The 24,260-nt window shown below is 44.2% G+C and overlaps 1 protein-coding gene across 1 annotated transcript; it reads left to right on the plus strand.

Annotated features, from left to right (window-relative positions):
• The first annotated feature begins 13,619 nt into the window (after positions 1-13,619).
• On the plus strand, positions 13,620-18,297 carry LOC113268946 (regakine-1-like). The gene is made up of 3 exons (XM_026517582.4): positions 13,620-13,978; positions 17,452-17,569; positions 17,899-18,297. The coding sequence occupies exons 1-3, from the start codon at positions 13,909-13,911 to the stop codon at positions 17,990-17,992; spliced, it is 282 nt and encodes a 93-aa protein (XP_026373367.1). The 5' UTR covers positions 13,620-13,908; the 3' UTR covers positions 17,993-18,297.
• Positions 18,298-24,260: the final 5,963 nt, after the last annotated feature.

Genomic DNA, 24,260 nt, shown 5'->3' on the forward strand with positions numbered 1-24,260 from the left:
ATTTAAGAAACAAAACAGACATGGGGGAAGGGAGGGAAAAATAAAATAAGATGAAAATTGAGAGGGAGGCAAACCATAAGAGATGCTGAATTCTAGGAAACAAACTGAGGGTTGCTGGAGGGGAGGTGGGTGGAGGGATGGGAAAACTGGGTAATGGACATTAAGGAGGGCACGTGATATAATGAGCATCGGGTGTTATATGCAACTGATGAATCACTAAATTCTAACTCTGAAACGAATTTTTTTTTAAAAAAGGCCTGAAGTTTGCTGATGGAAGTGGGAGTATATTCTCTGAGCATAGTGGAATTTAATTAGAAATCTATAACAAGGGGCGCCTGGGTGGCTCAGTTAAGCGTCTGCCTTCAGCTCAGGTCATGACCCCAGAGTCCTGGGACTGAGCCCCACTTCAGGCTCCCTGCTCAGTGGGGGAGCCTGCTTCTCCCTCTGCCTGCCGCTCCCCCTGCCTGTGCTCTCTCGCTCTCAAATAAAGAAAATCTTTTTTTAAAGAAATCTGTAACAACAAGATACATAGAAAATGCCTAAATTATTTGAAAATAAAGAATGCAGTTCTAGGGGCGCCTGGGTGGCTCAGTCGTTAAGTGTCTGCCTTCGGCTCAGGGCGTGATCCCAGCGTTCTGGGATGGAGCCCCGCATCAGGCTCCTCTGCTGGGAGCCTGCTTCTTCCTCTCCCACTCCCCCTGCTTGTGTTCCCTCTCTCGCTGGCTGGCTCTCTCTGTCGAATAAATAAATAAAATCTTAAAAAAAAAAAAAAAAAGAATGCAGTTCTAAATTGCTCATGCACCAAAGACAAAATCACTAGGGTAACAAGAGAACATTTTGAATTAAATGGCAATGAAAACATACATAGAAAATCGGCATTGTGAAGCTGAAGCAGAACCGAGAAGAGAATTTACAGCTTTAAATGTTTCTATGTGAAAAGAAGAAAGGTGTGAAATAATGGATAATGCCTCCACCCCAAGAAGCTAGGAAAAATTGAGCAGATTAAACCCAAAGTAAATAGAGGGAAGAAAATTATAAGATTGGTAAATAATGAGACAGAAAACAGGCAAAAGAAAAAGTCAGGAAAATCAAAAATTGGTCATTTGGAAAGATTATTGATAAACCCTTGCTGCTTCTTGTACATTTCTCACTGGGCCCCTCACAAATGTCCTCTTAGAGACCAGTCGCTCATGCTCCCAGCCTGGTGCTATGTTTAGGCCAGTCCTCCTGCCATCCTGGGGAGAGAGAGATCCTGCAGGACGAAGAGTGGACAGAAACCAGACAGGTGAGCCCCCCCCCCAGGTGTGCAGAACACGGAGAGATCCCTGGGGTGTTTCTGCATTGACCCAGGCCCCACAGGGAATCAAGGACAAGCTACCTCCATGCAGAGGAGAGAGAGGAGGGGAGCTCAGCTTCCATGAACAATGAAAAAATGTCTAGGGACCTTGAGGGCTGGGGGAGTATGTGTGGCTCTGAAGGAGATTGACTCTGAGATCCCCAGAACAAAGAGAGACATGGAGCAGAGACAGAGAGAATCCCCCAGGCATTCTGCTATGAAATTGTTTCTTTTTTATACACTTCTCCCTCTCACCGTGGCTTCCTCCGTCTAAGAGACTGGAAAGGTCTGTGCCGACCCCAGCAATGTGTGGATCCAGGAATCCATCAGCAACTGGAATTCGACCCCTGAAGAGCCTAGAACCAGCCAGGAAAGTGCTACCGATGTGAACAGATTTTGGGCACAGGGACCTGAGCCAGGAAACGTCAGAAGCTGCTTCCAGACATATTTTGAGGCTCTGTTTTACATCTGCTTTAAACTTAGGTGAGCTATGTTATGGTTCTGATTCCTTTTCAATTTCTAATTCTATTATTTACTGAATGTTTCGAGAGGTCATATGGCTCGGCCTTACTGCCCCTCACCTTTCCCCCTTTGGTCACTCAGAGGATTTCAGTGGCTGCCATTTGCAGGGTCTAGGCAGATGTTATAAGAAATTCATCAAACCAGCAATATGTATGGACTAAGGGTACCAAGTTCTAGATTCTAAGTTTGGAACAAATAAAGTTCTCCTTCTTCCTTCCTCCCGTGTCCTTCCCTCCAAACTATATTAAATGTTAAATTTGAGAAGTATCAATACCGGAGAGGCTATGGAACAACTGGCAGGTCCCATGGCCACTGTGAGTGTGAACTGGTCGTATTGTTTTGAAAAGCACTGTTGCCACTGGGTACAGTAAAAGTGTGCACAAAGACCCAGGACCCCGCTCCTGGGTGCCTCCCACAAATACTCTTGCACGCGTACGCCAGGACACGCGGCAGCCCTGTTGGCTTTAGCAAACATAAGAGGAGGCGAATGAAAACATGTATACAGGGTGTACACCCATACACTGAAATGTCCCCAGGAATGACAGTAAATGTGTGGCAGTTACACACCGCAGCGTGGGTGAATCTCAGAAGCATGATGTAGAGAGAGAAAAAAAAAACTGTGCAAGAATGCATATAATGATTCTATGCACATAAAGTTCAAAAACAGACAAAACTAAAAATATGTTGTTTAAGATGCAAATATGCATGGTGAAAAAGGCCAGAGTGCAGAACAGACAATATTTGGGAGGGAGATCACTCAGAGGAAGAAAGGCAGGGGATAGAATTGCAGAGGGGCCCACAGGATGTAGTGATGTTTGGTGTATTGTGTCTCTTTATTAATCCATATTTTATGCTACTCAATAATAAGTGAAAATAATTATAAAAATCAGGTTATAGAAAAGAGCATTTAAGTATGACCCCATTTTTTCATTGTATATGTATATGATATGTATAATGATCATGTATAGAAAAATGACTGGAAAGTTACACATTGAAATATTAATAGTGATAAATTGAGTTTTTTCCTCTTTTTTATTTTCTTCAAAATTCTATAAAAAGCATGCGCCATTTTTGTTAAAAATTATTTTAAGGGGGGGGTCGGAAAAAGATGGCAGAGGAGTAGGGGACCTTTTTTCAGTTGGTCCCCTGAATCGAATTGGATATCTACCAGAGCATCCTGACCACCCACGGAATCAGCCTGAGACGCAGGAAGATACACCTGGATCTCTACAAACGAACATCTCCAGCGCTGAGTATTGAGGTACCAAGCAGAGAGCTGTGAACCTGCGCACAGATATCGGAAGATAAACTGAAGGGGGACGGAGCTGCCGCACTCGGGCGCCAGGAAGCAGTAGCCACCTGCACTAGGGGGCGGGCTGACTCGCGGACTGGCACCCACGAGAGAGCAGACTGAGACCATGAGCCCGGGAACACGCACGTGTCCAAACTGAAAACCGGAGCTCCGGTGGGTGCACTCAAACTAGACTGAAACCAGGAGCTCCAGAGCACGCAGGGGAACTGGCGGCGGCTGGCGGTGTTAGAAGCACAAAGGACAGAGACAGCCCAGCCCTGGAAGTGAGGGCTGGGAGAGCGGCTGTGGGGCACACATCCCGGGATGTTGCGGGGTTTTTAGCAGCACCCACGGAAACAGAGTTAAAGTGGCCAGGAGAGCTCAGTGGAGAGCGGACTGCGATCTCTCTGTTCTGAGACAGAGGCTAGGATACGGCCACTGATGCTCTGACTCTCAGAAGAGTCACAGAAAACCGCCAGGGAAAGCCACCAGAGAACAAAAGCTGGGAAATACCAGCTCACATTGTGCCCATCCCCATCCCCCCTTGCAGGGGCAGGGCGACTCTACCCCAACAGGGTTGCCTGAGTATCAGTGCCGCAGGCCCCTCCCCCAGAAGGCAGGCTGAAAAATCAAGAAGCCCACGTCCCTAAGGTCCCTATAAAACAAGTGCACAATGCCTCGGTCCTGGTCAATAATTTGGGCTCTGTACATTCCTGCAACCTCTTCTCATCAGAATGACGAGGAGGAACCCTCAGCAAAGAAAGGACACAGAGACTGTGGCCTCTGCCACAGAAATGATGGATATGGATATAATTAAATTGTCAGAAATGGAGTTCAGAGTAACAACGGTCAAGATGATATGTAGGCTTAAAAACAATATTAACGAAAATATTAATAAGAATATAGAATCTCTAAGGGTGGAAATGAGAGTGAATCTGGCAGAAATTAAAAATGCTATGAATCAAATGCAGTCTAAACTAGATGCTCTGATGGCCAGGGTAAATGAGGCAGAAGAACAAATTAGTGAATTGGAAGATGGGATGGTAGAAGAGAAGATAAAAATGAAAACTTGGCTCAAAAAAATCCAATCTCAAGAATGTAGATTATGGGAGATTACTGACTCAATGAAAGTTTCCAATGTAAGAATCATCAGCATCCCCAAAGGGGTGGAGAAAGAGAAAGGTCTAGAAGAGATATTTGAACAAATTTTAGCTGAGAATTTCCCCAATCTGGCAAAGGAAACAAGCATTCGTGTCCAAGAGGCAGAGAGGACCCCTCCCAAGATCAATGAGAGCAGACCTACACCACGTCATGTCATAGTGCAATTCGCAAATATTAGATCCAAAGATACAGTCTTGAAAGCGGCCAGAGAGAGAAATATCAGAATAACGTCAGACCTGTCTACAGAGACCTGGCAGGCCAGGAAGGGTTGACAAGGTATTTTCAAAGCTCTAACTGAGAAGAACATGCAGCCAAGGATCCTTTATCCAGCAAGCCTGTCATTCAGAATTGATGGAGAGACAAGGACCTTCCAAAACCGGCAGAAACTGAAAGAATATGTGACCACCAAGCCAGCCCTACAAGGAATATTAAGGGGGGTTCTGTAAAAGTAAAAAGACCCCAAGAGTGATACAGAACAGAAATTTATAATCTGTAGAAACAAAGACTTCACAGGCAACATGACATCATTAAAATCATATCTCTCAATAATCACTCTCAATGTGAATGGCCTAAATGCTCCCATAAACGCAACAGGGTTGCAGATTGGATAAAAAGTCATGACCCATCCATTCGCTGTCTACAAGAGACTCATTTTGAACCTAAAGATACATCCAGACTGTAAGTGAAGGGATGGAAAACCATTTTTCATGCCAATGGACCTCAAAAGAAAGCTGGGGTAGCAATTCTCATATCAGACAGATTAGATTTTAAACTAAAGACTGTAGTTAGAGATACAGAAGGACACTATATTATTCTTAAAGGACGTATCCAACAAGTGGATATGACAATTATAAATATCTATGCCCCCAACAGGGGAGCAGCTAGATACACAAGCCAACTCTTAACCAGAATAGAAAGACATATAGATAAAAATACGTTAATAGTAGGAGACCTCAACACTCTACTCTCAGCAATAGACAGATCACCTAAGCAGAAAATCAACAAAGAAACAAGAGCTTTGAATGACATACTGAACCAGATGGACCTCATAGATATATACAGAACACTATACCCCAGAACAACAGAATACTCATTCTTTTCGAACGCACATGGAACTTTCTCCAGAATAGACCATATACTGGGTCACAAAACAGGTCTCAACTGATACCAAAAGACTGAGATTATTCCCTGCATATTCTCAGACCACAATGCTTTGAAACTAGAACTCAATCACAAGGAAAATTTTGGAAGAAACTCAAACACTTGGAAACTAAGAACCATCCTGCTCAAGAATGATTGGGTAAACCAGGGAATTAAAAAGGAGATTAAGCAACTTTTGGAGACCAATGAGAATGAAAACACATTGGTCCAAAACCTATGGGACACTGCAAAGGCAGTCCTAATGGGAAAATACCTAGCCATCCAAGCCTCACTCAAAAGAATAGAAAAATCTAAAATGCAGTTTTTATATTCTCACCTCAAGAAGCTGGAGCTGGAACAGAAGAACAGGCCTAACCCACGCACGAGAAGGCAGTTGATCAAGATTAGAGCAGAGATCAATGAATTAGAAACCAGGAGCACAGTCGAGCAGATCAACAAAACTAGAAGCTGGTTCTTTGAAAAAGTAAATAAGATCAATAAGCCACTGGCCAGACTTATTCAAAAGAATAGAGAAAGGACCCAAATTAATAAAATTATGAATAAAAGGGGAGAGATCACAACCAACACCAATGAAATAGGAAGGATCATTAGAAACTTTTATCAACAACTTTATGCCAATAAATTAAACAACTTGGAAGAAATGGATGCCTTCCTGGAAACCTATAAACTACCAAGACTGAAACAGGAAGAAATTGATTATTTAAACAGAGTGATTAATTATGAAGAGATTGAAGCAGTGATCAAAAACCTCCCCCAAAACAAGAGTCCAGGACCTGATGGATTCCCCAGAGAATTCTACCAAACATTCAAAGAAGAAATAATACCTATTCTCCTGAAGCTGTTTCAAAAAACAGAAACAGAAGGAAAACTACCAAACTCATTCTATGAGGCCAGTATTACCTTGATCCCCAAACCAGCAAAGACCCATCAAAAAGGATAATTACAGACTGATATCCCTGATGAATATGGATGCCAAAATTCTCAACAAGACCCTTGCTAATAGGATCCAACAGTACATTAAAAGGATTATCCATCATGACCAGTGGGATTAATCCCTGGGATGCAAGGGTGGTTCAACATTTGTGAATCGATCAGTGTGATAGATCACATCAACAAAAAAAGAGTCAAGAACCATATGATCCTCTCAATTGATGCAGAAAAAGCATTTGACAAAATACAGCATCCTTTCCTGATTAAAACCCTTCAGAGTGTAGGGATAGAGGGTACATTCCTCAATTTCATAAAAACCATCTATGAAAAGCCTAAGGCAAATATCATTCTCAATGGGGAATAGCTGAAAGCCTTTCCCTTAAGATCAGGAACATGACAAGGATGCTCACTCTTGCCATTATTATTCAACATAGTACTAGAAGTCCTTGCAACAGCAATCAGACAACAAAAAGGGATAAAAGGTATCCAAATCGGCAAAGAAGAAGTCAAACTGTCTCTCTTCGCAGATGACATGATACTCTATATGGAAAACCCAAAAGACTCCACCCCCAAATTACTAGAACTTATAGAGCAATTCAGTAATGTGGCAGGATACAAAATCAATGCTCAGAAATCAGTTGCATTTCTATATACGAACAATGAGACCGAAGAAAGAGTAATTAGGGAATCGATTCCATTTACAATAGAACCAAAAATCATACGATATCTCAGAATTAACTTAACCAGAAAGGTAAAGGATCTATATTCTAGAAACTACAGATCACTCTTGAAAGACATTAAAGAGGACACAAAAAGATGGAAAAATATTCCATGCTCATGGATCGGAAGAATTAATGTAGTTAAAATGTCTATGCTACCCAGAGCAATCTACACTTTCAATGCCATCCCAATCAAAATACCAATGACATTTTTCAAAGAACTGGAACAAACAGCCCTTAAATTTGTGTGGAACCAGAAAAGGCCACGAATTGCCAAGGAAGTGTTGAAAAGAAAAAACAAAGCTGAGGGCATCACGTTGCCTGATTTCAAGCTATACTGCAAAGCTGTGATCACAAAGACAGCATGGTACTGGCACAAAAACAGACACATAGACCAATGGAACAGAATAGGGAACCCAGAAATGGACCCTCAGCTCTTTGGCAACTAACTTTGACAAAGCAGTAAAAAAAACATCCAGTGGAAAAAAGACAGTCTCTTCAATAAATGGTGCTGGGAAAATTGGGTAGCTATATGCAAAAGAATGAAACTTGACCACTCTCTCACACCATACACAAAGATAAACTCCAAATGGATGAAAGACCTCGATGTGAGACAAGAATCCATCAAAATCATAGAGGAGAACATAGGCTGTAACCTCTTTGACATCAGCCATGGCAAATTTTCATGACACATCTCCAAAGGCAAGAGAAACAAAAGAAAAAATGAACTTGTGGGACTTCATCAAGATAAAAAGCTTCTGCACAGCCAAGGAAACAGTCAAAAAAACTAAGAGGCAGCCCACGGAATGGGAGAAGATATTTGCAAATGACACTACAGATAAAAGACTGGTATCCAAGATCTACAAAGAACTTCTCAAACTCAATACACGGGAAACAAATAATCAAATCAAAAAATGGGCTGAAGATATGAACAGACACTTTTCCAATGAAGACATACAAATGGCTAACAGACACATGAAAAAATGTTCAAAATCATTATCCATCAGAGAAATTCAAATCAAAACCACACTGTGAGATACCATCTTATGCCAATTAGAATGGCAAAAATTGACAAGACAAGAAACAACAAATGTTGGAGAGGATGTAGAGAAAGGGGATCCCTCCTACATTGTTGGTAGGAATGCAAGTTGGTACAGCCACTCTGGAAAACAGTGTGGAGGACCCTTAAAAAGTTAAAAATAGAGCTACCCTATGATCCAGCAATTCCACTACTGGGTATTTACCCCAAAGGTACAGACGTAGTGAAGAGAAGGGCCATATGCACCCCAATGTTCATAACAGCATTGTCCACAATAGCTAAATCGTGGAAGGAGCCGAGATGCCCTTCAACAGACGAATGGATTAAGAAGATGTGGTCCATATATACAATGGAATATTACTCAGCCATCAGAAAGAACGATCACCCAACATTTGCAGCAACATGGACGGGACTGGAGATTATGCTAAATGAAATAAGTCAAGCAGAGAAAGACAATTATCATATGGTTTCACTCATTTATGGAACATAAGAAATAACAGGAAGATTGGTAGGAGAAGGAAGGGAAGAATGAAGGGGGGGTAATCAGAAGGGGGAATGAACCACGAGAGACTATGGACTCTGGGAAACAAACCGAGGGCTTCAGAGGGGAGGGGGGTGGGGGATTGGGATAGGCCAGTGATGGGTATTAAGGAGGGCACATATTGCATGGAGCACTGGGTGTTATATGCAAATAATAAATCATGGAACATTACATCAAAAACTAAGGATGTACTATATGGTGACTAACATAACATAATAAAAAATTATTATTAAAAAAAAAACAGGGAATCTTTAAAACTGATACACACATAGCTTTAAACATTTTGTTGTATATCAAGATACTACTTTACATTCATTTGTGAATCTTGTGTTATAGAGTCAAGATAATTTTTTGAATGTTGCTGTTAATCAAAATTTTACAGACCTAAAGTAGAGTAAGAATTTTAAAGACCAGTGAAGTTTGCTGAATAAAGGTGCCTTCATAATGTTAAATAATAATAATAATAATAATAAATAAATAAATAATAAAAATTATTTTAAGCTACACATAGAATTATAGAATGAAATTAAATTGTTCACAATATGTCAAAAGCATGGGTTATGAAATTGGTTTGTTTGGTGTGATCTCAGCTAGGAAGAAAGCAGGCAGAGGGAAAAGACAAAGAGACATCTAAAAACGTGACTGTGGCCAGGCACCTGGGTGGCTCAGTCACTTAAGCGACTGGCTCTTGATTTCCACTGGGGTTGGGATCTTAGGGTTTTGGGATCAAGCCCCACATCTGGCTCTGCACTCAGTGGGGAGTTTCTCTGGGACTCTCTCCCTCTGCCCCTCCTCCCACCCCACGCACAAGCTCTCACGCCCTCTCTCTAAAACTAAATAAATCTTTTTTTTAAAATGTGACTGTGGGATCACGGGATTTTTCCTTGCTTAGTTTTGCTTAATTATTTTCTAAATTTCTTCATATTGTTGCTTTTTAAATGATGAGTCATGATGAAAGCTTTTGTTTTGTTTTTAAAGATTTATCTATTCATGGAGAAAGAGAGCAGGAGCAAGGGAGCAGGGGGAGGCGCAGAGGGAGAGGTAGAGGGAGAGAATCTCAGGCAGACTCTATGTTAAGCACAGGACATGCCACGGGGCTCCATCCTATGATACTGAGATCATGACCTGAACCGAAACCAAGAGTTGATGCTCACCAGGCACCCCCATTTTGTTTTAAGGAAGAAGTGCCAAAGGCCTATTGCTTGCTTACATTTGCAGAAGCCCCTAAGCAGCTTGTTCACGGCTTAATCTCTGGTTCCTGGACAGTGCTCAGCTCATTGTATGCATTCAATCATTATTTACAGATTACACGAGTGAGTAAATCAGTTAATGAATGAACAAAGAGTGTTAACTGAGCAGGCGGGAGAGATAAAGCAGAACTCTTGGTCTCTGATTTTTATTTGTCCCTTCTCTGCCCCTTACAGTCTCAAAAGGGCATAATTTCCATAGATAAGTAGCCCAAGATGGGTAGGTAGATTGTATGACATTTTGTTTCTTGGCTTGCATGAATTCCTTTCTAGCAGCTGAGACAACATAATCTTTGTGGGTTCTTGGGAGACAGAGAGCTTATAGGATATTGAAGACAAGCAAAGGGCAACCGACTTTCCCAAAAGGAGGGGGAAAGATGGATAACTTGAGAGTGATCAGCCACTTCTGTTCTGGGCAAGATTCTGTACCTATGCAATTTTCGGTAAGAAACCCTTTGTTGGCACTTTCAGAAGGAAATGCTCACTGCAAGTCAGCATGGGTGCTTCTCGGGTAAATCCAGCTGAGCCTACCCTACTTCCTTCTCTGAGAGCAATGAACATCTGAGGAAGAGTCGGCTGAAAAGAGCGGCAGACAAAGGCTCTGATTCTCAGCATTCAATGAAAGTGCCCTGGGGATAGCTGGAAAAACAGTAAAATTCAGGAAACAGATGTACAGCCTATCATGGGCCCCACCATTGTTGTACATTCCTGTGTGTAAAACAAAAACAACTTTACCAAAAAGATAAAAACCTTGGAGACTTAATTCTCCCTAAGCCCCCTCTCCCAGTCCAGCCCTGCTCCTCTGAATAGGGGAAGCAGTCAGTCAAGCAGGACCGAAGGTCCAGGAGAGGGGTGCACATTGCTTACCAAAGCACAGAAGGCAGATGACTCAGTGTCATCAGTAACTTAGTTTCAGAAGTCCAGGAATTGGCATAGAGACCCAAGGAATTGTACAAATCTGCTTCTTCCAACCTCCTGCCCATGTGTGTCCCTCACATCCTTCCCTCATCTGATGTTGTGCTAACCAAGGGGACAAAGGCCATTGCCTGCCACCCTCCCCCTCCTGTGCACACACAGTAGAGCACAGGGAGGAGAGACAGCCATTGGAGGCATCCATCTAGGTGCCCCCCTTCTCTCCTCTCTCTCTGAACTTACAAGAAATGAGGAGATCACTGTTCCCCACTCATGCTCTTGATTTGTTGGGAGAAAGAAGGAAACTGGGACCCTCTTCAACCACCTAAAGGAGACAGACTAAAGTCTTCACGTGCTCTTGTTGAACCCACCCACCTGCTCTCCAGGATGTAGCTACCAAGGGCTCCTGGGAAGATGAGCCGTGCTTCCTTGCTCTGCCACTACCTGCAGGGCCCACATGGATGGGACAGTAGTGGAATGGGATGCAAACTGCTGAGAGACAGGACCCAAAGGACCTGGACAATGGACCTCATCTCCAATCACTCACCTTCACCCCTCACTCTTGTCACCTGCTCTTCTGCCTGCCCTCCCAATGCGCCACGCCCATTCCCACCTCGGGTCTTTGCCCTTGCTGTTCCCTCTCCCCAGGACGTGTTTGCTATTGATCTGTGCAAGTCTGGCTCCTTCTCATCAAGTAGGTCCCAGCTGAAATGACACCCCATCTGCACAGGCTCCCAGGCCAACTTACCAAGCAACCGCCACCCAACCCTCAGGCTCGATCGCCTCACCCTGTTTCAATTTCTTCTTTGCTTTTCCCTCTATCTCCTACTACTTTGCCTGACTGCCCCCTCCAGCCCCAGCATTCAAGGACCTGAAGAGCAGGGGCCTTGCCTTTCTTGTTTGCCTCATATCCCAAGGGCCTAGAAAGTGCCTGGCACACAGAAGCTCAATTAACATCTACGGAATGAATGACCATTGGCCCTGAGAAAGGTCTCACTATGGACACATAAGGAGGATTTCACTCACTTAGATTCTTTTAGCAACTATGTAAACCTTTAAAAGCTGAAAGAAATTACTTAAAAATTTCCTAACTCAAAAGTGGTGGATTCCAGGACTAAAAACAATGCTTCTCATTAGATCAAAAGCTCCTATTCTTTCCATTGGAACAGGGGCTTAAATTTTCCTTTTTAGGAGCGAAACACTTTCTTTGCAAACAAACTTACCTGGAACCCCCTTATATAAAACTGACCAAAAAATACAGATGCTTACATCAAAACCACAATGAGATACCACCCCACATCCATTAGTATGGCTACCGTCAAAAAAACAAAACAGAAAATAACAAATGTTGGCAAACACGTAAAGAAATTGGAAGTCTTGTGTGTTGTTGATGAGAATATAAAAATGGTACAAAGGCTGTGGAAAACAGTACGGAGTTTCCTCAAAATTAAAAATAGATTTACTATATGATCCAGCAACTCTGCTTCTGGGTATACACCCCAAAGAATTGAAAACAGGGTCTCAGAGAGACATGTGTACACCCATGTTCACAGCAACATTATTCACAATAGCTAAAATATAGAAGCAGCCCAAGTGTCCATCAATAGAAGAATGGATAAGCAGAATGTGGCATATCCATACAATGGAATATTATTTGGCCTTAGAAAGGAAATTACGGCATATGCTACAAAATGGATGATCCTTGAGGACATGCTAGGTGAAATAAGCTGGTCACCAAAAATAAATGTTGTATGGTTCTACTAATATATGAGGTACCTAGAGTAGTCAAAATCATAGAAACAAAGTAGAATGGTGATCGCCAGTGGCAGGGGGAGGGGGAGAGGGGAGTTATTGTTTGAAGGGTGCAGAGTTCCAGTTTTGCAAGGTGAGAAAAGTTCTGTGCTTGGATGGTGGTAATGATTGCACAATATATGAATATACCTAATACCACTGAACTGCACACTTGAAAATGTTTACAATGGCAAATATTATGTTATATATATTTTATCACAATAAAAATAATTGAAAAAACCCCGATAGGTGCTTAATCTGATTTTGGTGGGAGTGGAGGTGGGGGACAGCCGCATCTGCCTGACCTCTCAGTAGGGTGACCAACTCATCCCTATGTTAGCACTGAAAGTCCCACATCCCAGGAATACCTCTCGTCCCAGGCAAACCAGGATGGTTAGCCACCCTATCTCCCAGTCCCAGACAAACCACTGTGGTGTCCCTGTGCAGGGACCCTGCAGCACAAACTCAAGGGTGACGAGATACCATTGTATTCTATGGGATACGTCACCCTTGCCCCCAGCTCCCCCAGCTTGACCCAGGAGGAACTCATCCCTCAGCCTCAGTCCTGGAGGCAGCCCTGGCCGAGCAGAGAGCCCTGTACACCTTTCTTGGTTGCTAAGAATCCACTCAAGCTCCCTGTACTGGACAGAGGACAGGGCCTCCAGCTCACCCTGGGTGAGGGGTTCCAGTCTAATCCTGGTGGTGAGGCCCAGACACCCCAGGATCCCCTCCAAAACCAGCTCCCCACTCCCAGGCCCCATCAGGCTTAAGTCCAGGCCTGGTGCTGGAGCACAGCACAGGACCCCCACATCCTCATCCTGGCGGGTCCTGGAATCCCTGAGCCTGAGACTGTCACCTGGGCCTTTGAACTCATGGTCCACATGGGTTTACCACCAAAGAGGCTTCACCAGGCTCCCTAGGGAGGAGCAGAAAAAGAGGGCAGTTTCTATCCCACAGCCCTTCCCCTCTGCGCTTCCCCTACCACCACCTCAAGATGCAAGCCAAATGTGAATTCTGGAATCATGCTCTGCCTTCTACTTCTCTTTGAATAAATTGACTCAGTTCTTATATTTTAGATATGTCACCAGTCACAATTCCAAAGAAACAAAACCCCATGCAATCTTGGATTTTTCTATCTCGTGACTTCCTCACCAGCAACCTCTTATAAAGGAGGGTCAGAGCCCAGATTTCAGAGCGTCAGAGAACCCAGGAGTCTTCAGCCCCATCCTGCTCCTGCAGCTGGTCAGCCACCAGAAGGATGAAGGTCATCCTGGCTCTCCTGGTCTTCCTCCTCATTCTTGTTGCCCTTCACTCTGAGGCCAATGAAGGTGAGGCCTGTTACTCTTATTCCTCTGAATAGTGATAGTACAGTGGCTGGAGGCAGGGGGCTGTGGGGAAATGGGGGTGGCCCAGAATAGGCTGTCTCCAGGTCCCTGCAAAACAGACAGCATATTTCCCAAGGGTCTCTCCCCATTCCTGGTTGGGACCCATTTCTGCCTCCTTTGGGGAGAGGAAATCCTGCCTCTGACCAGCCTCCCTGACCCTGGGGTACACAGCAGAGAGCAGCTCATCCAGCACCCTCCAGGCTATCTGCTTAGTGCCCTTTTGCAGATACACAGCCATGCATAAGCATAGGCTGGGACAGAGGAACCTGCAAAGGATCAAACTGTCTTCATGGATTAGATGGGGTTTTACATGTTGATTGGTGGCCAATATTTAAAAATGGGAAACATTTAAAAATCTGTATTTCTTATTTCTTTTGCAACTATGGAAGACCAAGCAGATAGGAGCCCAAGTTCCCACAAGCTTTCACTGGGACTGAGGTGGTGGGTGCTATCCCTTTAGACAGGGGGGTGTGCTCCCAGGTCTTAGGGCCCCCACCACCAGGGCCATGTGCACCTGCTGTCTGCCCAGCCTGTGGGGGTATTGAGCCTGAGACCCCCATATCAGCCTTCCCCCTCTCCCTTTAAGATTTGTCTGGTGTGTCTATGGCATAGGTCTCCTCTTGGCATGTAGTAAGCTCTTAGTAAATATCTGTGGGATACTCCGAGGAGCAGCAGGTGACTGAAAAAGGCAGGGCTCGACCCCAGGAGTCCTGACCCCAGCTCACTGCCCTTTCCACCCTAAATAGGCCTGGTTGCCTCTCTGCAGGGGGCTGGAGCCAGGGGAGAAGATGGCACAGTCAGGGCAGGAGAAGATTTCCCAGGAAACTGTTCTCCAGAGCTGAATTTCAACCAGGACTCTGATTTGGCATCCCTGCTAGTCCAAGGAATGGTGGCCGGTTTTCCAGGAACTGTGACTGCAACTAGCTATATGGTTCCATAATGCTCTCCCGTAACCCCCGTTATCATCGTGGGGCTTCTCATCTGCAGATGGGATAAGGGACACTTTCTCCAAAGGTTGTTGTGAGGAATGGCGATAAGACACGCCAGAAACTAAGCCACACACCAGGCCTATGGTAGAGATTCAGTCCACGGAGGCTTCTTTTTTTCTTCTTCAGAGAACAGCAACCCAGAATGAGTTCATTTATTCATTCAACAAGTATATATTAAAACCCTACTCCTGCCATCCTTTCAGTAAACACGCTGGGCTGCAGTGGGGGATGGAGGCAGACACCGTCTCTGCTCCCAGGGAGCCTCAGTCTAGAAGCTCTGCACTAGTCGGCTTGTGGACCTTCCTTGTCTCTCTCAGGCCTCCTGAGCCTCAGTTTCTACATCTGTTACCCAAGGGTAATGAGGCTCTCATTTGAATAGTCATCAGTATATAAATCAATACACAGTACTTGCCCCATCAATATTTTCTGTTTTAAGGAGACAGGATCAGAAAGGGTGGGTGTCCTGTCTGGAGTCACATAGCCTTCAGGAACAGAGACAAGGACGAGTGTAGCTTTCCTGCTTTGTAGCCAAGTTTCTGCTCCTTATAACATCCAAACCTCCCCCATCTACCATCCTCCCAAGACCTGTGAAGGAGAACCCTCTCATATGGAGGAGACCAGTCCTGCCCTGCTGTCGCCCACCCTGGGCATCTCCTAGCAATTCCATATGGCAAATCCTTCTCAGCTGTCTCAGAAAATTGTTTTTTCCAAATCCCAAGTCCTAAGAAAATTCAGTTGAGAACCTGGGAAAATGTAGAAAAGTAGAACTCTCTTGCAAGAATTAAAGCTTAACAATCAATAGGGAGGTGTTGCTGATTTAAAGGAATCCACTGACATGTGGAGCAAAAGCAGGAACCATAGGACATGTGGAATTTAATGTTAAGATCAGCATTTCAGGAAACTGGGGCAGGAGCATGCACGGGAGAAGTGACCAGGACCTGACAGGTTGGAGCTAGAGCCATGTCACATGTGTGTGTCCATGTCCTGTCTGCTGCTGAGTGAACGCTAATGTGTTTACCTAACACATTAAGTACAAATCATATAGTGGTGTTTCGAGAAACAAGTTTTAAAAGCAAAATACTTCCTTCCTGGGCCATTTCAACTGTGATTCCTGCTAGGAGATGTGAATATTCTGTTATTTGAACAATAATGTCCATTGACATTGTCTAGTGTTTGAATAATTGCTACAGGTTCTGGTTCTTTCTAGATGCTTTCGCGGAAGAAATGCAAAGGGAAAATGTGTAAATGTCATAGACTAGTGGGACGTGACACCAGAAACGTTTGCTAATTCGTACATAAAATCTAAATTAGCAAAAGCAATATCGACTTGAACCCCAAAGTCAGTACAAGCAGACAAGATATTGCCCATTGTTAAAAAAGGAAATGAGCTTGTATGAAAGATTATAGACTCTAACATCCAACTTGAAGATGCACTTGGACACATTTTGAACAATTTGGCCAACAGCAACGAAAAACAGAAAAAATGGTTCTACGTCTGCAATATTTGTTACAACACAAAGATAAAAAACTACAAATAGGGCAATTAATGCTTTCTGTGTTTTAAAAATTCATTTTTTGAATGATAACTTTTAAATGTTTTAGATATTAAACACCTGTAGTATTTTTTCCACTTTTTAAATAATTTTTCTTGGCCATTTATCTTGTGTCAATGTTCTCTTTTTTCCATATTTTCTGTTATCGACTGTATCTGCCAGGAAACATGCCACATGTTATTGAGTATATAACCTTGTCATAACACTTAGAGATACCATTTATTACCTTACTTTTTTTTTTTACAGAAAACCTCTGAAACTTTCAATACAATCCTATCACAGAAAAGTGATTCATTGTTTAGTACATGATCATGCATTATTATTTAGAAACATGAAAATAAAGTGTTATGGAAAATATACAGTACACCTAAAATGAATACGATGTTATATTGTCAATTATATCTCAATTTTTAAAATAAAACAGAATAATTTAGGAGTTAAGAATTCTCAGGAATTCTGATTTCTTATTCCTAAATCCTGAAGACTGTCAGAAATTTGAAACACTTCAACCAGAGTCACATCCCAGCCCAAGGGAAGGGTCAGAGAGAAGTCAAGAGAGGCCGGCAGTGGGGAGGGAAGAGAGGTTTTAGAGAAGCATAATTTTTTCTAAGTGATCTCTACACCCAATGTGGGACTCAAACTCATGACCCTGAGATCAAGAGTCCCATGCCCTACTGACCAAGGAAGCCAGGGGCCCCTAGACAAGATTAATTTAAGAGGGGGAGGAGGAAGAGTTGCCAAGGAGAGGATAGGTCTTCCTCCCTCCCCGGTGCTCTGGTCTGCTTTTCTACTCTGATACTCTGGGCGATAGAGATACTAGTCTACACGTCCTTGTGGAGAAGCTTTCAGCATCACATGGTCCTCTACCTTGCAGAATCAGTTAAATTAAACCCCGTTGTGTGCTGTTTTGCCTACACCACACGGAAAGTCCCACTCCGGTTTGTGAAAGGTTATGATAGAACCAGTGACCAGTGCTCCACCCCAGGGGTCATGTAAGTTCGGCCACACTGGGGGTGGAAGAGGGTGCAAATGTGAGAATGGGTAGGGCCTGGGAGAGGGAAGCAGAGGGGTGGGACTAGCTAGGAAGTGGGGGGAGCCTGGGGACTTCCTGAGCTTGGCCTCCAGGGAGGTAATGGGAGCTGGTGGTGGGGTCTTCGTGGACTCCTTGGGGAGCAACAGAGAGTGGGGGTGTCCTTCCCTGTGTGAGGGGCCCACATCCAGCAGAGAGAGAGGTGGGGAAGCTCAAGCTGGGTAGAGAAGGAGCTGGGCTCCTCTCTGCCTGCTGACTCAATTTCTCTTCTTTCTCCTTCTTGTTCCACAGCTTCCTTACCCGACATAACCGACAGATCTGTGCCAACCCTGATGTTCCCTGGGTGCAGGAGTACATCAGACACTTAGACAACATGTCTAACTGATCTGGGAGCACTGGGGTCCGCATGGCCGAGGGAGCTTGAGGAGAGGCCACAGAGCCCACTCCCTCCCCAATTCTTTCAGCCCCAGAAGGTCCCTGGGAGTTGTCCTGCCCCAAATTGAAGTTCTTTCTGGCTTTTCTGTGCTCCCATTCTCTGATGAATCCTGCTCTTTCCTGAAGCTTCGCTTTGACACTGCCCTCTGGGATCTGAGGACACTGTGGGCCCCCAGACATCATCTGTCTCCCCTTTGCAGGCAGCCAGTTGTTGAAATAAAGCCGTGCCACAGAAAGGAAACTGGGTGATTTGAACAGCTTCTCTCACAGACAGCTGCTTCTTTCTTTTATAGAAACTTCTATGGTATTGACTATGTATCAGGTTCTGTTCTAGACTCTTCCGTATGAACTAATTTAAATAGTGGGATGATGGGGGCAGAGTTAGAATCAGGAGTACTGAACACAAGCAACCCCTAGCTTGGGGCCTTATATTCATGGGAACAGCATGATAATCCAGACAAATGGTTCGTTTGCATGGAAAATAGCTAGTTGAGAGGCACACCTAACACATCTCATCACTCCCATCATCCCTCCTGGGGGCTGCAACTCACCCTTCCTTGGAAGCTCTTCCCCACACATCTGCCATTTAAACATTTACTTCTCTGACCACTCCTCAAGACTTACTGTAAGTAACACCTCATTCTCTGTGCCCAAAGCCACGTACCCCAAACCCTGAGATCCTGCGGTCTCTTCAGTTGCTCCCTTGGCCCTCATCCCTGATACCTGGTGTGGAAGTGACTTTGGACATTTGACCATACCCCCACCACCACCCCAGTTAAAGACAGAGCCAGGTACAAGGCAGTCCTCCGTGGGGTACAAGGAGGAAAAGGGAGGTAGGTGGGAGGTACTCAGCTCTCCTCTGGGGGATGCTGAGGCTGATGCCAGCCTGGCCATGCTTCACCAGACACAGACCAGAGAAGGGGCTCAGGGACGCTGGTGTTGTTCAACCCATGCCCCCAAACTCAGGTCTTGGGGAAGACATACTACAGCTTTCTGCCTCAGTCCTAAACTCCTGTGGAAGAAGGCTACTGTTTGACACCACAGGTCAGAGATCTCTGTATATCCGTGAGTTTAGTGGTGGGGAGTAGGGGGCCATCTACTGTTAGGGGCAAAGTTAAGAAATTAACAGTCTATCTTAGGTGTCCTCGCATTCCCCCATCAAGGCCCATTTCCTCACTTTCCTGCTCCTCACTCTTCCAAATTCCAACCTTTAGAGCCTTAAGGCACCTGGGCTTACTCTCACTCAAATCTCAACTGAAAACCAGTTCTCCACACCTCCACTCATACTAAAATGTGGTTGAAGCTTTGAGAGAGCTCAAATCCCAAAGCCAAAGGGACAAGAATCAGTGAGGAGGTGGGGAGGGCCCGGGGTCTCTGGGAAGGATGGGAAGGAGTGCAGGGGTAAATACAATTTCCACTCTCCAAGCTACTCATAGTCCTACAGGTAAGCACCGCCATCTGGCCCCCAGGAGAGTGAAACTGTCTGCCTACAGGAAGGAAGGAATGAGCTCAGGGAAGCACCTACCACGTGTCAAGAATTGTGCAAAGTGCTCTACGTCCACAACATCATTTAACCACCCTAACTTCCCTGTGGTGTCAAGCTCATTACTGTTTACTCATTACTGTTTTACTATGAAGTCCATTTAGGGCACAGTCCTCCTAACCCTTCTTGATCCATCCCTCTCTCTAGGTGATCTCAGCCAGACTCATAGCTTCCATATTCCCCTATATGTTGACAAATTCCAAATTTATCCTTCTCCAGCCCAGGCATCTCCACTTACGTGTCTAATAGCTTCTCAAAATTAGCTGGTCCAAAATGAACTTCTGAACGACCCCAAACCTGCTCCTCTTTTGTCTTTCCACCTCAGTAAACGGTAGCAACACCCTTCCAAAGGTTCTGAACAAAATTCTGTAGTCATCCATGATTCTGTTCCTTCTTCCCCCCGCCATGTGTCTTGTACTTCCTACATCCAAAACCTGAGCATGCCCTGCTGTTACTCCACCACCCACCGTCTTTCCCCAAGATGACCAAAGTAGCCCCTTAAGAGTCTCCATGGTTGTAATCTCAACAGAACAGCCAATGATCGTTTCAAACATAAGTCAGATCATTCCATCCTCCTCCTCAAACCACTCCCCTCAACAATGATTTCCTATCTCAGAGTCAAATTCCTTACAATACCTATAAGATCCTGCATGATTTGCCCACCAGCCCCACATCACCTGACCTCATCTCCTACTTTCTTCCTAGCTTCCTCCACTTCACTTCAACACCTTCTGTGTGGTTCCCCAAACACAACAGGCAGGATCTAGGCCCAGGGTTTTGTGCCTGTTCCTCTGCTGGAATCTTCCTCCTCCCATCTGGTCAACTTCTTTCAGGCCATGCTTAAATGCCACCTTATCGGGAAAGCCTTCCTTGAACATCCTATAATATGTAGTATTTCTACACACACACACACACACACACACACACACACACACACACACACATACACACACACACAAATTCCTTAACCTCCTTCCCCACTTGTTGCCATTACCTCCATAGTATTTGCCAGCTTGTATTATACTATATATTTACTTAATTATGTTTATCTGTCTCCTTGTAATTAGAATGTAAACTTCATGAGGGCAGAGATTTTTTTCATATTTATTCACTGCTCTACCCTCAGTGCCTAGAGAGGACCTGGTACAGAGTAGGCACTGTTGGATGGATGGATGGATGGATGGATGGATGGATGGATGGATGGAGTCACTTAGGCTCAGAAACAAGCCTACAGAGCAGAGGGCTTCCAGGGGAGAATTTTTGGAACAACTCCATCTTGAAGAGCACTTCTTCCCACCTGGGGGATAACCACTAATGACCTTCAGAGAAGCGGTTCTAGAAAGTAGAGCACAATGGCACTTCATTCTTGCTGCCATTCACATGCCATTCTCCTTAGTTATCTGGGATGCTTGGCCCTGTGGGGAGCTGAGATGGATACTGAGTGTCCTGTGAATGTGGAACTGTAATTGCCATGAGCTGTGCTCCTTCCTCAAGTTTCCCTCCTCAGGAAATAGAATCTCCACTCTCCAAGCTACTCAAGTTGAAAACAGGAAGTCAGCCTTAAAACCCCTCACCCTCATCTCTCACACACACACACACACACACACACACACACACACACACACACATCCAATCCATCAACAAATCCCTTCACTATGCCAAAATCACTCTCAAATCCACCTACATTGGCTGCTCCACCACCACCCCAACCCAAGCCCTCATCCACATGACGTCATAATGTGTCTCAGAAGCAGATGAGGGTTTGGCAGGTATACAGAATCCAATATCAGGCATCTGAGAATGGTGCCCAGTCAGGAAGATCATGAAAATTCAGAATTCAATTATACAGAAAGAAGTGGCTGACGAAAGTCAGCCATAACCTCAGCAGGGGGTACAAAATTCCATCCACACAGATCAGACAAAAGAATTACAGAAAGATCTAAAGAATTGATGGACAGGCATTGAAGCATCTTCAGTGCCAGAGAGGATGGTAATAGATGTTCTAAAGAACAAAAGAAATGACAAAATCCAGCCTAGCCATGAGGAACGTTTACTATACCCTCAGTAAAGGTGCTGGCTTCTGTCTACACAAGTAACACAGAAGAATCATTTGGGGTATAATCAGAACCTAGAAGCCACTACTCCATTTTGAAGGAAGTGAACTCCAAGCCTCCTGCTGTCATCTCGACTGTGAAAATAGAGCTCCACGTACCCAGTCATGGCAGAGTGGACTCACCCCTGAGGTGTGCAGGCCCAGGTCTCAAGTGCCTTTTGGCCAATAAGCAACCCCTTACTGCTGGGATGGTGACTGGGTGAAGACCATAAATAACTGGCCTAGTAATCTCAATGTGTTTAAGATAATAACACTGTACCCTAGTGGGTACACCACAGAATGGTTATAATTAAACATAGATAGGAAGCTGTAGATCAAGCATGGAATATTAATCCTCAATACTGCAAAGATTAGGAATATGTTTGTAACCACTGGAATCATCCATATTATTTGGAAGTTCAAGTGTTTATATTTTTAATAGGGCTTATTAGAGCCTACAACAGACTACCCTTATGGCTGCAATATAAAGCGTGTAATTAAATAATTTATTTCATACTTGTGATTTTGAGTTGAGAGATGAAAGAGAATTTGGCTAAGTTAGCAGAGAATATTGGGATGTTTAACACATCTTGATTTTCCTGTATTTGTTAGCTTAATTTGTTATACTTACAGCTGTGAAGTACTTTGGAAGGTTCTGAGTGTTAGACTAGGCATGTAGAGCACTTCTAAAAATTCGATATATGAAATTAATAAAAGCAACTTAAATTGTCTACAAAAATTTAATCAACAAAGTTGGGAAATGCGACTGATTATTTAAGGGGAGTCTATTCCACCTCATTAAGCATTAAGCAAGGACCTCTTAAATTTTGCTAACTTAGAAGTAGGATGAGTGAAGCAAAAGGCTGATAGGAAACCAATTTTTTAATTTGTTGCTCTACTGAACTAACATTCTTTAAAAATCAAAGGAGGGGCTCCTGGGTGGCTCAGTCGGTTAGCCCAACTGGCTCAGTCGGTTAGTCCAACTCTTGATTTCGGCTCAGGTCATGATCTCAGGATCGTGGGCTCAAACCCCGTGTTGGGCTCTGTGCTCAGCATGGAGTCTGCTGGAGATTCTCTCCTTCTCCCTCTCCCCCTGCCCCTCCCCCCACTCACGCATGTGTGTACTCTCTAAAATAAATAATCTTAAAAATAAATTAATTAATAAAAATCAAAGGAACTTCAAATGGCTTCCTACACAGCACTTCTGCTGCAGATGTGAACAAACTCACACCAACAGAAGTCATCCTCATCTCTCACCCTGATGACCACAATATGCTCCCCTTGGGCTCTCCACTTCCATTCTTTCCCCATCCTCTCCATTCTTCCACTGCAGCCACCTGAAAACTTTCCAAGAGCTTCCCATGATAACTGGAATAAAATCCAAAATCCTTACATGTCCTGACAGATGTCCCCGTGATGGGGCCCCTGCCTTTCTCCTGAGGTCCATCCTGCGCCACTTGTGACCTTGTCTCTGTGCTCCAGCCACACTGACTCTCTTTTGTTACCTCAAATGTTCTATCCTCATTTTTGCCTCAGGGCTTTTGCATATGATATTACCTCTCCTAGGGTTTCCATTCCACCCACCCTTGACTGGCCAACTCCCACCCATCCTTTAGGTCTCAGTTAACCTGTCCTTCCTTAGGGTACACTTGCATTAACCCAGAGTGTAAGTTTGGTCTCCAGTCATACTGTTTCATAAAATCCTATAATTAATCCTTCATAGCTCTTATCATACTTTTTAATTACATACTTATTATACACGATTATTTAATGCTTTTCTCTCACACAAGATGGTATGTTCCATGAGGCCAAGTAGTACTGGATGGGTGAATTAGCAGTGGCAAACCCTTTGCTGATGGCCTAGGAAGCATCTCTCCACCCCCTCCCACCTTTACTCTAAAACATGAGCTGGATTCTACCAGGATTCCAGCTTAAGGGTCAGGGGTCAAATCCAGCCTGCTGCCTGTTTTTGCAAATAAAGTTTTACTGCAACACAGCCATGCCCATATATTTTCATATGCTCATGGCTACTTTTGCTGTACCAGTACAGCTGGACAAATGAGATGGAGGTTTGTGTGGCCCACAATACTTAAAATATTTACTTTTGAGGATAAGATGTTATGTCAGTATGCAAATGTCCCTGGAGAACTGGCATATAAGCTCCAGATGTTTTTCTCCCCAGCAAGACCAGTCCAGACAGCTCCCATTATGCAGGCCCAATTGGTTCTCCCTGCCCCCTCCTCACTTCCCTATAAATTGGTGAAGCAACTCAGCAGAATATTTCTGAACAGAGAATATTCTCTTCCAGAAGACATTGGTGAAGCACCCCCCACGGTGCACCCAGGGGTGACTGGTCCAATAATGCTTCTCCATGGGACAAGGACGGTTGGGGGGGTGAGCTGCTATAAGTTTTTCCTCCATAAGCCTATTGCTATCCAATATGTCTTCCCACCCTCTTAACTTGACGACTACTAAGGAAGGAAGAAATGAGTAAGTGGGGAAATGACCTGCAGGTGGCTCTGGTACTTCACCAGTGACTCATCAAATGAGGCCCCACTGAGATTGCATTGAGGGTTTGGACTA

The sequence above is a fragment of the Ursus arctos genome, unplaced genomic scaffold (genome assembly GCF_023065955.2).
Source record: "Ursus arctos isolate Adak ecotype North America unplaced genomic scaffold, UrsArc2.0 scaffold_24, whole genome shotgun sequence".
NCBI lineage: Eukaryota > Metazoa > Chordata > Mammalia > Carnivora > Ursidae > Ursus > Ursus arctos.

Excerpts from the sequence above, each read along its gene's own strand:
- LOC113268946 (XM_026517582.4), top strand. The coding sequence starts at position 13,909 with ATGAAGGTCATCCTGGCTCTCCTGGTCTTCCTCCTCATTCTTGTTGCC. Across the intron at positions 13,979-17,451 it reads TCACTCTGAGGCCAATGAAG|AATCAGTTAAATTAAACCCC; the intron begins GTGAGGCCTGTT and ends TCTACCTTGCAG. Across the intron at positions 17,570-17,898 it reads TGCTCCACCCCAGGGGTCAT|CTTCCTTACCCGACATAACC; the intron begins GTAAGTTCGGCC and ends CTTGTTCCACAG.